The 15,816-nt window shown below is 43.3% G+C and overlaps 1 protein-coding gene across 1 annotated transcript in view; it reads right to left on the bottom strand.

The window, feature by feature from the left end:
- Window positions 1-15,816, bottom strand: part of LOC306789201 (junctophilin-1-like) — a 47,668-nt gene that overhangs the window by 18,126 nt on the left and 13,726 nt on the right. Inside the window, exons 2-3 of the mRNA XM_079285026.1 lie at window positions 5,933-6,692; window positions 1,670-1,788 (exon numbers count right to left, since the gene is read on the bottom strand). Coding sequence (XP_079141152.1) covers window positions 1,670-1,788; window positions 5,933-6,692 — 879 coding nt within the window. The remainder of the gene's footprint in view (window positions 1-1,669; window positions 1,789-5,932; window positions 6,693-15,816) is intronic.

Consider the following 15,816-nt stretch of genomic DNA (forward strand, 5'->3'; position numbering starts at 1 on the left):
AAGTCCATGTAAATCTACAGCACAACACTAGAGCACTAGGTAGGGGGGAGCCCCGGATTGCCTCTGGGTATTTCACACACGAGGTCTCAGTTTATCCTTGAGTACAAGTGGACGTTTTGTGTTAAATTTGAGGAAATTCTGAAAACATAATGCCCGCGGCCCGCATGGAGGCAAGAATCCATTTAGCCTCTGTTGTTTAGCCAACGCTAACCGATTAAATGACAAACGGGGCCAACGGCAGGTCAGCTGTCGCTAACTCACGTTCGCTCCGCCAGTAATTCAACGACAGGCCAAAATTTAACTTTTTTGTTGAAATAATGAATGCTCTTACTAATACTGCGACAACTACTACTACTGCTAATATTTCTAGTGTTACTACTACTACTACTACTTCAACTTTTGCTGTTGCTACCGTTACTACTACTGCTACTGCTGTTACTGCTACAATAAATATTATTACTACCACTACTGCTATTACTACCACTACCACTACTATTATTACTTATACCACAACTGCCACTACTGCTATTCATGCTACTACCAGTACTAATACTACTACAGCTATTAGTACGACTGCTACTAGTACTACTACTACTACTGCTACTTCAAATACTGCCATTACTTTTACTACTACTACTACTACTACTACTGTTATATTAAATACTACGACCACTACTACAGCTATTACTACTACTGCTGATACTAGGCTACTACTTCCTCTAAATACTGATACTTCTACTACTAATGATACTTCTACTACAACTATGACTTCTACTACTACTATTACAAATATCACGACTGCTACTACTACTACTACTTATTCTAATGCTACTAATACTTCTACTTCAACTACAACTTCTACGACTATCACTACTTCTGAAATTTGTTTAAGCTACAGAAATTGTTCAAATATCAAAATGTTCAGCTCTTTCAGGAGAGGGGTGTTTTGACTTTTCATATTTGTAATCTTTAAACCTTTTGAATTAAGCTTTTTGCAATTTTCTTTTGAATGGGATCTCTATGGAGAAAATCTTCAAATCCTGTTATACTTCAACTTTCAAAGCCTTCTTCTTCCTCATACTTTCAGCTGCAGACACCATAGTTAGACATTCCAACTAGAAGGTTTTTCAGCAGTGCAGTTTAAATGCTTTCGGGCTTCAACATTTTTCAGACAGCTAGTCTCCCATTTCTTAATTTTCAGCAATTTTTTCACAATTAATTTCAGCTTTCAGCATTCCAACGCATTTTCAGCAGGAAATGCATTTTCTAGTTAACTCTTGATCATGGCTGATTACCTACAAATCACTTGAGTTCAGTCAATCATTTCTATCATTTGTAATGCAGCCCTCCGTCCAGATGTCATGAATCACAGACTTTGTGAAAAGTCTCTGACCCTCTCCATAATATATATTATATCACTGCTTACTGCGATATTAATTGTGAACATTAAAGCCATGTCTTTGAAATAAACATCAAATCGGGTGACCCCCTGTGATGCAGAATGAATGCCAGCACTGTATAACTTTTAGAAAAGAAGCATCATTTCTATATTCTACTGCTTTCAGAGGCAACATGAAAGACAGCTCTTTCAGTGTCTTTAGCATTTAATTCACCTCATGCTTTTCCTGTTGTCCTGTGTGTGGCTGTGCTGGTGTTGCTGTTACAGTACCTGGCTGGTGGAAGCCCGGGGAGAGCTCTCTGGCCACAGCTCTGGCAATGTCAGAGTCCTGACTGGCTGACTGGGCAGCCTGGTCTGCAGCCTCTGCTTTGGCCCGGGCATGGGACGTCCTGTAAAAAGGACACAAATATAATACGTAGACTCAGTGAGTTTAGCATCCAGCAAGTAACAAACATACTCGCACAGCGTAGTTGCCCCCATTTTGCTATGCTACATGCTATATACATACACACACATATGGCTTTTTTTGCCTGGGGCTAAGAAAGACTTCACACTGGCACGATCCTGGCACATTCCAAAGTGGGCTAACCCGACTTTATCCTGCAGCTTGCTGGCCCTGCTCCCGAGTTTACAGGGTTAAACACGGGGTTAAAAGCTGCCAGTGTGAAATGGGGCTAAAGTAAACGAGTTTTCACAGGACATTCTAGAATGTAAACATTAGTCACGTGCTCCTTCAGACATCTAACCCGGGGCTGGTAGAGGTGCGGTGTGAGTAGTATAAGGTGTAGGTTAACCTTGGGTTGACAATGTGTGTGTGAAAAGGGGGCTAAGTTATCCCAGCGTAAACTCTTTATGTGCATGTTTACAATAGGGCTGCAACAACTGGTTATTTTTCATAATTAAGTACAGGATAAGAATACTTCCAAGTATTTATAAAAAGACAGTATAAGGGCATACGACTTTGTGCATAAGATAAACAACATCATGTAATATCTGATATTATTTTTAACGGTATATAAACAATTAAAACAGAGTGTGTGTCATTTTCTAATTCTGTATTATTTTCAGCTGCAGGTTGTTTATTTGGCTTCCAATTTTTTCTTGTGCTTCGTGACTAAAAACTGCTACTGTGACTGGACCCTCACTCCCACTGAGGAGCACATTAATCCATCATCCCATGGGGCACTTTTATCCACTCAGAACTGGTGAGACAGTGAAGAGTAGAGTCTTGAATACAGTCGGTACCCTGACTAGTACTGCCACATGAGAGGTAGAGAGTCTCTACATTTGAAATCCCAAAGCCAGGTTTTGCTACTCAGCTCAAATGGTAGCAGAACCCCGAAAGAAAATGTAAGGTTACAGGAGAAGCATGTCTTCCACATCTATATAGGAGTACACGCAGTGTACTGTGTAAAGCGTTTGATGTAAGTGGGATCATCAAATAACGACTAACAAGAACCCACTGTTTAGATTCACAACTATACAATATACAAATAAATAAACCCACACTCCAGGGTGTAAGCCTCTGCCAACCAGTCAAGTTGCATAATACATCCATGTCCATCCAAACTATCATCACTTCATCATTTGATCCTATTAGACATTAGAATTGTCATAATTAGCATATCAATTATTGACTTATGGACAAAACATGTTTCCTCAGGTCACAGTGACTTTTGACCATAAAAATCTATCAGTGCAACCTTCAGTCAGTCAAGTGGACATGTGTGCAACATTTGAAGGAATCCCCTCCAGGTGTTAGTGGGATACGTTCAGAAGAATGATAGTTGTGTGAGTGGCCTTATTATTAATCACATTACCCTCTGTGATGAGTGCAAACCGTCTGTGCCATTGCCTTTGCTTGCATCCATCAAAACTTGTATATTGCGTATTGAGTCCATGTAAATCTACAGCACAACACTAGAGCACTAGGTAGGGGGGAGCCCCGGATTGCCTCTGGGTATTTCACACACGAGGTCTCAGTTCATCCTTGAGTACAAGTGGACGTTTTGTGTTAAATTTGAGGAAATTCTGAAAACATAATGCCCGCGGCCCGCATGGAGGCAAGAATCCATTTAGCCTCTGTTGTTTAGCCAACGCTAACCGATTAAATGACAAACGGGGCCAACGGCAGGTCAGCTGTCGCTAACTCACGTTCGCTCCGCCAGTAATTCAACGACAGGCTAAAATTGAACTTGTCTGCACCCAGACAAAATGTGTTTGTGAGTGAAGAACCTAGATGTCACTTACCACCACTAGGTGACATTTAAAACGGATCCCCTGCTGGTAAATAACCAGTGTTGCAGACAGCCGTCAGTAATACCATGGCTAAATACATTCTAATAGCCTGTACATCCATGTTACATCCATGTTACATCCATGTAGCCCAGGGTGCTGACGCAGCACTGAAATGATCCAAAAACCTTTTTGTCATTACAGTATATTATCTGTTGGTGCCACAAACCCCTCTGCAGTAAAATAGTTCCATGATGAACAAAAGCTTGAGTGTTTGAATCAAGGCTGATTGGTGTTCCTTGAGGAATTGTTACTGCTATGGCTTAAAGCTATCTGTGTATTGTTTTCTGTCTTGCATTGTTACTGTTGGCCATGGTACCATTTCTACACTATTTAGTGAAATCAATTTAAAATCAACGTAGAGCCACAACAGAAACCTAACCAGGGAAGCTCTGGTCCAAAGGTCAGCCATGTCATCACTAGAGTTCTTCCACACTGGCCAAGAGAATATCAGATACACACTACTGACTGACCAGCTGTTGATAAGCGTCGCCCTCCTTGGCCTTATTTAGACAAGCACTACTTCTGACGCACAAACACACACAGGTAAGACATGAAGATATGCACTTGTGCACAAACACACACACACAAACTGGCCAAGAATGTGCCTACTTGCTTCTCTCCCTCCAGCCCACACACCTACTCTCTTGACCTCTCTCTCTATTTTCTCACTTTGCCCCCCCCCCCCTCCCCCTCTTCTCTCTCACAGCTCTCGCTCTCTCAAGGAAATGAAAGAGAGTTTGGTCGTAACGGTAAAATATCCATGACAATGAGCCGTGGCCTTTATGGTCGACAACATGCTCGACTCAGTCATGGATGTATGAAGAGAATGGAGGCAGCGGCCCCGTTCATTCTTAGAAAAAAAGACGCTCGTCGGCACATGAAGCCAAAAGTGCTCGACTGCCGAGTATAAAATTTCCAAGATCTTACGCAAACATGGAGCCCACAGAGCGAGCCCAATAGAGTTTTCTTTAACTCTGACTCTAAACTGCTCACTCTCGGCTTCTGGGGAGGGAGAGAGAGAGAGAGAGAGAGAGAGGGCGGAGACAGAGAGAGAGAGAGAGAGAGAGAGGGCGGAGAGAGAGAGAGAGAGAGAGAGACAGAGAGAGACTAACTGGAATCGGATACATGCACAACAGCTTTGGACCCATTAATCAGGGAAAATATACGCACTGACTCACACATGTTGATTTGCACTAACAAGTTATAAACATGACTTTACACAGCGCAATTATAGGATCAGGATTCCTGAACAGTCTTCACGATCAGCAAAGGGATTTTGACATCATGCTAAAATCACTTATTTGCTATCATAGACTCCTGTGGTTGGTTTGTTTGCTTTCACGCCGAAAACTAAACGCACCAGAGTCCTGACCCGAACCCTAACCCTAACCCTTCACACCGGCCCAAACCAACCGGACTAACCGAGCAAAAGAACCTGAGTTTGTTTCAACCGAACCAAACAGGTGAGGTGTGAAAGCACCCTAAGACTGTTGCACAGATGTTTATATTGTCCCATATTTTTTGCTTAAAATTCAGTGAAACTGTTAGAGTGTAGACAGTGACTACTGCTTTCTCACAGGGCACTCAACAAGTTAACTGCTGAGATCTGGGAACACGTTGCATGAAACATGAGCAGGTCAGACAAAGTTGGGAACAGGGGTTTTTCGAGGTGGGTCGTCTTCTAATCGGAATATCCTCCAGTCCATGTCCATGATGTGTCCCTGGGCAAGAAACTAAACCCAAGCATCAGTGTATGAATGTGGGGGAGTGTAGTAAATGAGTGGTCGGAAGAGTTGAAAGGTACGATACAAATGCAAGTCAATTTACCATTTAAACCACTAAACCACTTTATTTAGAAGTCTGAAAGTAGAATAAACTCTCATTGCACAGGAAAACAGTGTTAACACAACTATGGACTATAACTAAGTGTGGTAGGTTGAAGTAAAAAAAAAGGAGGTGCACCTGTTAACCGTTGTTTTCTTTTTCAAATACTTTTGGCTTTGTCTGATTGTCTGACTGCTCTTTTCAGTGATTTCAAGGCCAAGACGTGTCCTGATGGCGTAAGGGTATAAGATGCTAACCATGTAAATGCAACATCTTCAGTGTAAATCCAATCAGGCACCTTTGCAGGATATCCCCTATTATTGTAGTCAGCTCTCTGCGGAACTCTAACATGAAGGGAAACTATGGCCCAGAAAAAAGCTTTCCGAGATGATCTTACGCGGGACATTTTACCTGGAGATGGCGATCTCTACTTTGGTTCTGGCAATAGCTGCTGCTCTCACTGCTCCCTCGATGGCCCGGTCCACCTTCTGTTTGGTCTTGGTGTTCCTCAGCGGGATCAGCTGTTTCCTGATGCCTCGGGACAGAACGTTGTTCTTGTACTTTCCTTCTTCCTTGGTGCCATCGGGAAAGATGGTGCAGCCGTAGCCATGTCGCTTATTGTTCAGCCACTCGCCTTCATACTTCATGCCGTTGGAGCGCTCGGAGACGCCAAAGCCGCTGCGCTTGTCATTCTTCCACTCGCCCATGTAGGACTCGGTGGTGGTGGCGTCCACGTTGTCCTCCAGAGGCATGTAGTCATCGCCGGCGTCTCCGTCTCCAAAGCTGATGGTGGAGTTGGCGTCGCTTGAACTGATGCGGCTCATGGTGGTGTCACTGTGTGCTGAGCTGCGCTTACTGGAAATCGACGAGCGTGAGTCTGACTTGCGCAATCGCTGGAGGCTCCCAAAGAGGGAGCCGCGGCGGAAAAGACCCTTCTTCTTTTCTGAACCTTCTCCGTCTGAGTGGAAGTTGAGTACGAAGCCGCCGCGTGTACCGGCGGGGCTGTCGGACAGGCTGTCACGCAGTACCGCACCGTTACTCTGCTCACTGCGGAGGGAAGACAGCGAGGTTCGTAGAGGAGAACGAATGACAGAGGCCATACCGTACGGAACACTCTGACGCACGCCATAGCCATGACGCATCCCACCGGTCCACTGACCCTGGAACGTACCTGCAGCAAGAACAGAGGGAGAGAGACGACAGACAGTGAGGGAACTGTAAAATACAGATATTTAAAAAAGAGAGACAGAAATGTAACAGAATCACCAAGAGATTACATTAGTCACCAAACAGAAGCATCCATGGAATAAGGGCTGGAACGTAATCAACCAGGCAAGAAGAGAACAAAGTTTAAAAAACACTTACATTCAGGAGCGGGGTAGTTTGTAGTCATGGTTTTAAACTGACCTAAAGGAAAATTGTATGTGCTGCACACATTTTCCCAAATCTAGTGTTTGCAAATTTACGTGGAATGCATTGATGCGTCAGATTAAACATGAGTTTAATGCGCAATTTCCTGTCCGCCATATTGGAAAGTTCAAGATCGCTAATAAATATAATGTGTATTATTAAGAGAAGCAGACTTCTCGAAAAAATTCTGAACTGACATTTGATTTGTTATAAACATGAGAAATTGAACATTATATTTTTTACTCGTTGGAATTAAATTACTAATCAGCTCTATGCCAAAACATGAACCTTCGTGTGTCAATAGCTTTCCATCATATCTTCTAATACTGTGCATATATCATATTTAGTTGACCTAGACTATCGTTTTGTGTGTAAATTCGCTGCAATGAATGATGCCACACACACTGTGCCTCCTTCAGTCACCTCAGCCGGCACATCTTCACCTCCTGCACGCACAACTTTATAATTAGGTGTCAGTTTAAAGAGGTTTCACGTCATTCAGAAGCAAAGGGACAGTGTTTTTTATTTTTCATTGAATTAAATAACTACCAAGGTCGTAGCTGTCTACGGCCATGAGGAGATAAATGATTATTCTGACCCGGTGTTAGCGAAAAGAAGGCTTAAGCCTTGTTGGTGGAACCAGCTCCTGGTTTGCTGATGTTGATCGATTCATCGGTGGGCTTGAATTTTTACTGACCCCTTCACTCTTTTCTGTGAACTGATTAAGTGAAAAGCAGTTACTACATGTTATACACTAATAGTGTGAAAATACTGTCTCAAAAACACACAACCAACAGTGCAATGGCTATAAGATGGATTTTCCCTTCTGTGTTAAGGGGACTAACAGCTCAAACACTGCTTTAGTTCTACTACATTATCCTGGTGTGTCCCGTGTTTCTGTGGTTAAAAAGTAACAATGAGGTCAGTCAAAGGAAACCGAAAACCAGGTAATATGTCAAAATGACTCAATGAGAACTTAATTTGTTCACACATCATTTCGAGAAAACACTTCATGCATTAGATCTACTTTTTGATTCTTATTGCATTCATATTTTGAGAGGAAGCAACTGATTATCCAACAACTAAGCCGACTCAATGCTTGACTAATGATTGCCCAGATTAAAATGACTGTATGCAGTTATATATACAGTATATATACATGTACCAGCCACTAAGTAAAGACAAACTGTAGCACAGAAAATGATCTGGTCGCAATTCCTTACAAACATAATTCAAAGAGATTGTTATTATAAAGTAGGGATGGACATGGAGAAAGAGGAGAGCTATAACGTTAGCTGTTAGCAGCACAGTCCTGAGCCTTTACAGAGTTTGCATTGAGTTACAATATGATCCTTTTACGATCTTTTCAGCAGCAGTGAGTACTGAGTGAGGGTAAATCACATTACAACTTTATCATGTGTTCAAATGTAATCTTGTAAAACGTCGTTTTTGGCAAGAAACTTCACAGCAATATAAAATAGAATTATGACTTCCTAACATTATTAACCTCCTAACATTAGTTTTAGGCAGCTTGTTGTTTCTTCATGTATTTGCACATGTAAACAAGGTTAAACATTATGCAATGATGGCTTATAAAAACACCTCACATTAGATATCAATAGTCGTACTTGACAAAAGGAAAAATTATAAAAGAGGATAAAAACATAAAGAAACAAATTGCTTAATTCATCACACTTTTAAGAATAAGTAGAATACAGAAATTGATAAAAATGAACAAATATTATAGAAGTTTGAGTTTACAAGTTGAGATACATTACATTAAAATCCATGAAGTGGTATACAAATGTCGTTTTCTGATGTTTTTGAATAAGGATCATGTGCAGTGTAGTGTAGTGATGGAAGCAGGTTGTTCCAAAGAGATGGTCCTCTGGTTTTCAATGAATATTGATTAAGTCCAACAAAATGGAAGATAAAAGTCCTCAGAGTGTCTTGTGGAATATGAATAAATGTCTGACAAAGACTTCTGAAAAGCACTGGGCAAGTTATGAGTTAGGTTCTACATATTTATACATGAACACAGTGGTCTGGTATATGTTCACATTAGATATAGCAATTGAGTTTGTATTTACTGATGAGAAGAGAAGATGAGTCGCCTCTTTTAGCAAAACTAAACACTCAAAAATGTCTTTTGGAATTATACAATCTTGAGGTAAATGGGACATGTGGCAGCGCAAGCAGTGTTACAATACCGGTACATACTATTAGAATAAGATAAACTGTAATAACTGCATAGTCTACAATACATTATTTAAAACTACTAATGCCATGAATTTCTTTTGTCAAAGCAAACATTTATTGTTTATTTCTATATTCATGCATTTGAATAATGTGTTTTTATGCACCACTATAGATGACAATAACAATGCAAAAGGATAACATTTAGAATCTCTGAAGGTATACACTGCCTTATTGACGGATGAAAGGATATTTGACGCATCCAGGTGGGGGAAAAGTTAGTCTGTATGTAGGCTACTACGTTATGTTAAAAATATCACTCAAAATGTGGTGTCCCAAATATTGAGTAGGCACAAGTTAGTCTCTAAAACAACGAACAACTAAACTGTTTAGTCAATGACATGAACATAGAGCAACTGCTGTAAAATAACTAATATAAAATGCCTGCCATACTCCTACAAAGCAATGAGAAGTAAACAAAAGGAAATGAAATCAGGGTATGAAGTAGTGTTGACACACTCTTTAGAGCAGTTCAGTTACAACTCTAGGATACAACACATGTGTTGATGTTCTGGTATTTTGATGGGCCTGTGAAACAAGAAACATTTCAAACTAGAAAACAGAGTGCACACCTCCACCAGGTGTGTCTCCCTCTCTCCTCCCAAACAAAGAAGAGGTGAATCTCACTCAGTTATCCATCTTTGGCTCCCTTACAGAAGTTTCAATGTCTCTGTGGGTGATTTTGTGTCTGTTACCTCTCCACTTTCTTGTGGTGTACCGCAGGGCTCGGTTCTGGGGCCTTTGTTATTTTCCCTTTATCTGTTACCTTTGGGACCGATCATAAAAAGCTATAATGTGTCCTATCACTTATATGCAGACGACATCCAACTTCATCTGTCATTCAAACCCAGCGAGGCATTCACATTAACTCGGCTCCTGGACTGTGTCAATGCCATCAGAGACTGGACGGCAGAAAACTGCTTGCAACTCAATGACTCTAAGACGGAGGTCCTAGTTATTGCTCCAGAGGAGTTTGTCCCCATGATCAGGCAGATTATTAGTCCTCTCTCCTCTGCTTCCCATTGCAACCTGCGCAATCTTGGGATTTTCTTTGATCGCTCCATGTCATTTGACCCTCATGTTAAGCAGCTGTCCAGGTCATGTTTCTTCCATCTAAGAAATATCAGTAAACTGAGATCTGTATTATCAACGCCTGAATTAGAAATGATCATACACACATTTATCTCCTCTCGCATTGACTACTGCAACTCACTTTTTACATCACTCAGTGTATCTGCTCTTAACCGTCTGCAGGTCATCCAAAATGCTGCCGCCAGATTACTCACCAGGACAAACCGACGGTCTCACATCACCCCCGTACTCCGATCTCTCCACTGGCTTCCTGTAGCATCTCGGATACACTTCAAAATTCTCACCATCACTTACAGAGCACTTCATGGTCAGGCTCCGACTTATGTAGCTGATCTACTTCGCCCCTATTCACCCGCCCGCACTCTCAGGTCAAACGCTCTAGGTCTTCTGTCAGTCCCACGCACACGATTTAAGACCCGTGGTGGCCGAGCCTTTGAGGCAGTGGCCCCGAGGCTCTGGAATGCTCTGCCTGCAACTCTACGCCTCGCAGATACTGTGGATACTTTTAAAAGCCAGCTAAAAACCCACCTGTTTAGGCTGGCGTTTGTGTAAAAGTAAACCCATGTCCTAGACCTGCTCTTAACATTTGTTTTACATTTTTATTTTATTTTTATTTTATTCTTTAACATTTTTTATTCACTCTGTGTATGTAATTTATTGACCGTAGGGTCACATTGTGTTTTTTATGCTTTTAAATGTCTGCTCTGTTAAGCACTTTGTGATAGTACTGTCTGTGAAAAGCGCTGGGCTGGGCTGGATAGTGGCATGTTTGAAATAGGAAGGGACAATTCCTGTAGACAATGAGGAATTGACAATAGATGTTACTGCAGGGCCAATAGTTAACAGAACGTTCTTAAATAGAGAGGATGGAATTATATCCAGAGGGCAAGTTGATGGCTTTGTATTGTTAATTAAGTCCATCAGGTCTTGAAGGCTGATAGGCTGGAAAGAGCCCATAACAGCAGGAGATTGCGAGGAGCTACAAGTAGCCGAACAGATCCCAGGCCGAATGCCAGACCTAATACCTGTTACCTTATCATTAAAATAGATCAGGAATTTGTTGCAATCGTCAACAGAATAGCATGGTACAGTGGAGACAGGTGGTGAAACAATTCCTCTAATTGTGTCAAACAGAATCTTGGGATTTTTCTTTGAAGAAGAGATTAGGTTGGCAAAATAAGCAGTTCTAGCTTCCTTTACTGTGGTATTAAAAGAAACTCTGAGGTCTTTGAGATATAAACGATGCACTTCTAGCCCAGTAGCTTTCCAGAGTCGCTCTGCCCTGCGACATTTCTGTCTCACGCTGCACACAGCTTCTGTCATCCACGGAGTAGTGTTATAGGCAGCCCTGGTCCTTTCCTTAAGAGGTGCCACTTTATCCAGCAAAGTGGTGCAATGTTCATTAAAGGACTGTATCAAGTGTTCAACATCATTGAGATTTGTGTAAAAGTCACAGCAGAAGTGCATCGAGAACTGATCAGCTGTACTCTGAGTAATAATGCGTGAGTGGAATGTTTGTTTCAGACACAAGGGGTCAGCATTGACAGAAAGATCAAAGAAAATACATTTATGGTCACTGATCAATAGGTCCTCACAACGGGTATTATCAATATCAAGACCCAGAGAAAACACAAGGTCCAAGGTGTGACCACCCCTGTGAGTGGCGCCAGAAACATGTTGCGTGAAATTAAAAGATTCAGTAATATTGAGAAACTCAGTAGCTATACAGTCTGTGGTATCATTGACATGCAGATTAAAATCACCAACCAGAAGCACTTTGTCTAGCTTGATAATAGAGGTCAGAAAGTCTGTGAATTCTGATAAAAACTGACCTGCAGGACCTGGAGGTCGGTAAATTAAAAAACAGTAAAACGGCTTTTGCCGGCCCACTTTAGTCAGCTGTAGTTCAAAAGTAGCATAGGATTCTGTGCTCCCCAAGTGGCAGGAAAACTGATTCTTCCAGACCACGGCGAGACCTCCACCGCGGCCTGTCAGACGCGGTGTCCCAACATAAGAACAGTCCACAGGGCAGAGTTCATTGAAATGGATGCATTCCATATTCTGTTGCCAGGTCTCGGTCAGAAATAAAAAAGCCAAATTATGACTTGTGAACAAGTCATTTAAAATGTGAGCCTTGTTTGTTATAGAGCGTGCATTAATCAGACATATTTTGATGGGGGAAGACACTGTGTCGTCATCAGCACAGGAAGCTTTGGGGGTATGTGCAATAGGACGGATCACTCGTGCAGCACCTCGAAACCGACCATAACTAGGGCGTGAGCGCGAGTCTGTGATTCTCACGGGAATGTTCATGGGTCGTGGAGTGGAAGTTACGTTAGAGGCTGGAGATCCTCCATGCCGCCAGGGGGAGCTGGTGTTGCTTGTAGGGGATGAATGCGGCTGATGAATTATCGTAGAGGAAGAGTGACAGCGGACAGGGGATCCAGGTGTAAACAGTCAATCATGTGAATGGGAGTGAACAGCATACTGTAAATTAGCCGCTAGCAGGCGGCTACCCAGCTTGTTAAAATGAATACCATCCTTCTTAAAAGCGGAAGAGCGGCCCCAAAACAGATTAAAATTGTCAATGAAGCTCACGTTGTTGATCCTGCAGGCGGCCTGGAGCCAGGTGTGGAGGCTGAGGACTCTGCTGAACCGCTGTGATCCACGTCCGAGTGTTGGACTTGGACCACTGATAAAAACAGACAGTCCACAGCTGTTTAAAAAGCTTAAAAGATTTGTAAAATCCATCTTGGTCAACTCGGACTGGTGGAGGGCTGTATCGTTGATTCCCACATGAACGATAATTCGCCGAATGGAAGACGGGAGGGCGCGCATCAGGCCAGGCAGTGTCAGCAGGATGTCTGGAGCCGTTGCTCCGGGGAAGCAGTGTGTCTCCGCGTTGAAGAAACGGGTGTTCCTGATGATTGAGTCCCCGACTATCAGCGTCGTCGGGGCGAAGAGGGGACGAGGCGGCAACACTGCGCGTGCAATACGCGTGGATGGAGGCGAGGATTCAACCAGTGGTGGCGGAGCAGACAAGCAAGGACTGAGAGAACGGGCGACCGAAGCTCGCCGCGGTGCTGGTGTAAAGCACGGTATGGAGCGGCGTGTCCTGGGGCGAGAGGAGGGCTCAGGAATGACTGGCGTAGGGATGTTGGTGGACCCGGGGCTGTGGGTCCCCCGAGGCGGCAGCTGGGATGATGTAGGAAGCTGGGAGTCCGTAGTCAGAGGAGGGAACTCGTGCAGGGCAAGGGCGTCAAATCCATTCTTCAGCTGGACATCGAAGCCATGGGGTGTAGGAGATGAGCGTCTCCCTCTCCGGCTGCCGCGAGCACAGACCAGGGACCAGGGCTCGTGATGTGATGGAGTAGAGCTGACCAGGGCTTTGGGCTTAGCTCCGAGCCGTAGCCAGGAGGCCTCAGGAGCTGCGACCGGAGGAGGTGCCGCGGCAGCAGGACTGGAAGCGATGGACTCATGCACGCGGTCGCTGGCTGTGTCAGTCTGTGATGGACCGAAAATGATGGTGTCCATGAGGCTCTCGGCATACTGGATCCTGTAGAGCGTGGATATTCTTCCCTCCAACTCTGTGATTTTATCCACCAGGCGGGCGCAGCTGACACAGTCGGATGGAGGGGTGAGTGAAGCCATAGCAGATCAAATGCAAAAACAGTTCTAGTTATAAAAAAGTTCTAAAAAACTTCTAGTACGTGTTGGCTGACATCGTACTATTAGTAGATCAATTAAAACTAGAAAAAAGAGGGTGAAACAGACACTATGCACAAGTGAGCTGGATCAGGTGACAGGCAAATTGGAGGGAAAACAGCAGCACAGCGTCAGCAACTCGTCACTTCCTGTAGATGGCGGGGGGGGGGGACTGGCAGTGTCCCTACCAATGGTGAGACCAAACCTATGCCCTTGAGGTATGATATATACATTACCTGCTCTGATACTCTGTACACTACCCGCTCTGATACTCTGTACACTACCTGCTAAGGTACACCGTACACTATCTGCAAAAGTACACCGTAAACTACCTAATAAGGTGCACTGCACATTCTCGTACACTACCTACTGAGGTACACTGTATACCAGGGGTATCCAATTACAATTCAGCGAGGTTCAGTGAGAGAGAATTTCCTCATGCAACGGTCGGTAACATCACAATAATGTCTAACTTGCGCTCTGATTTAATCACATATTGAAGTAGCCTAGTACCGTACTTTTCGGACTATAAGCCGCTACATTTTACCCCACGCTTTGAGGCGTCGTCTTATAGTCCGGTGCGATTTATATACGGATTTTTCTGTAGCTTTCCTCCGCCACAACAACAACCGCAACTTCCGGTTCCGGTCTAACACAACATTTACCAGCTCCCGACACAGAACAGTTGCTACCAGCAACCCCTCTGCAACCAGCTGTTACTGACAGGGTCGCTACAATATGGATGAAGTACCTTTGACCTACCTCTCACTAGGACTGTTAACAAAAAAGGTTGAACGGCAAGATGCTTTTAACAGTACATGTCCGACTCGCTAGCTTCTAAGCTAATTTGAACATTACCGCCAATGGGGAAATGCTAACCGCGATTAGCATTAGCGAACATATAATATATCTTCGTACATCTTTTCATGCGAACATATAATATATCTTCGTACATCTTTTCATGCAGACATACTTGCATTACAGACTAAGGTCTCTCAAGGCTACCAAACGAAAAGCAATGAGGCAATAACTGTAGTTGCTCATAGCTCTGAATAGCTGTTGTGCTAGCAGCAACTGGCCAAGCCAGTTAGCCGTAAATGCTATTCAGAGCTAAGAGCAATGTAGACACGCTGCATGAGAAGAGCAACTTTTTCTCAAGTCTGCCAGTGGATCCTAACAGCGTGGAGCAGTGTGAAAGAATCCACCATCACCAACGGGTTCCGAAAGGCTGGACTGCTGCGAGATGAGGAGGACAGCGCAAGCTCAAGGGCGGATTTGCCTCGGGAGCAAAGTGACACTGAGGGTGCAGACGAAACACGGACTGCAAGCACGAACGAAGCAATTCTGAGGCTGTTTAATTCCGACACTGAAGAAGGGGACTTCAATGGTTTTCGTGCACAGGAGGACGAAGGCGATAGCGATCAATAGCGATCCTGCGTGTTTTTGTGTGCGTGTTTTTGAGTGAGAGAAATAAATCATCTTGGTTTGCAATATAACTCTGCTGTCCTGAGTCTGCATTTGGGTCCTTGAACACACCACATCATGAACCGGTAGGTATGTCTGTATGAAGCATGAAAAGATATACGGTACAAAGGTGGATACAAAGATATATTATATTCTCTAATGCTAATCGCTAATGCTAATCGCAGGTAACATTTGGGCTTATAGTCCGATGTGGCTTATATAAGTAAATATTCAGTTTTCTTCTCAAAATTAGAGGGTGGGGCCTACTTATAGTCCGGAAAGTAAGGTCGTTGTATCGACGTCTGTATGAGGTCAACAACTTAGTGTCAAATCAAATAAAGAAAGGGTTAAACTCAACAATATTTATT

This window comes from Melanostigma gelatinosum (genome assembly GCF_949748355.1).
Source record: "Melanostigma gelatinosum genome assembly, chromosome: 15".
NCBI classification, from domain to species: Eukaryota; Metazoa; Chordata; class Actinopteri; order Perciformes; family Zoarcidae; genus Melanostigma; species Melanostigma gelatinosum.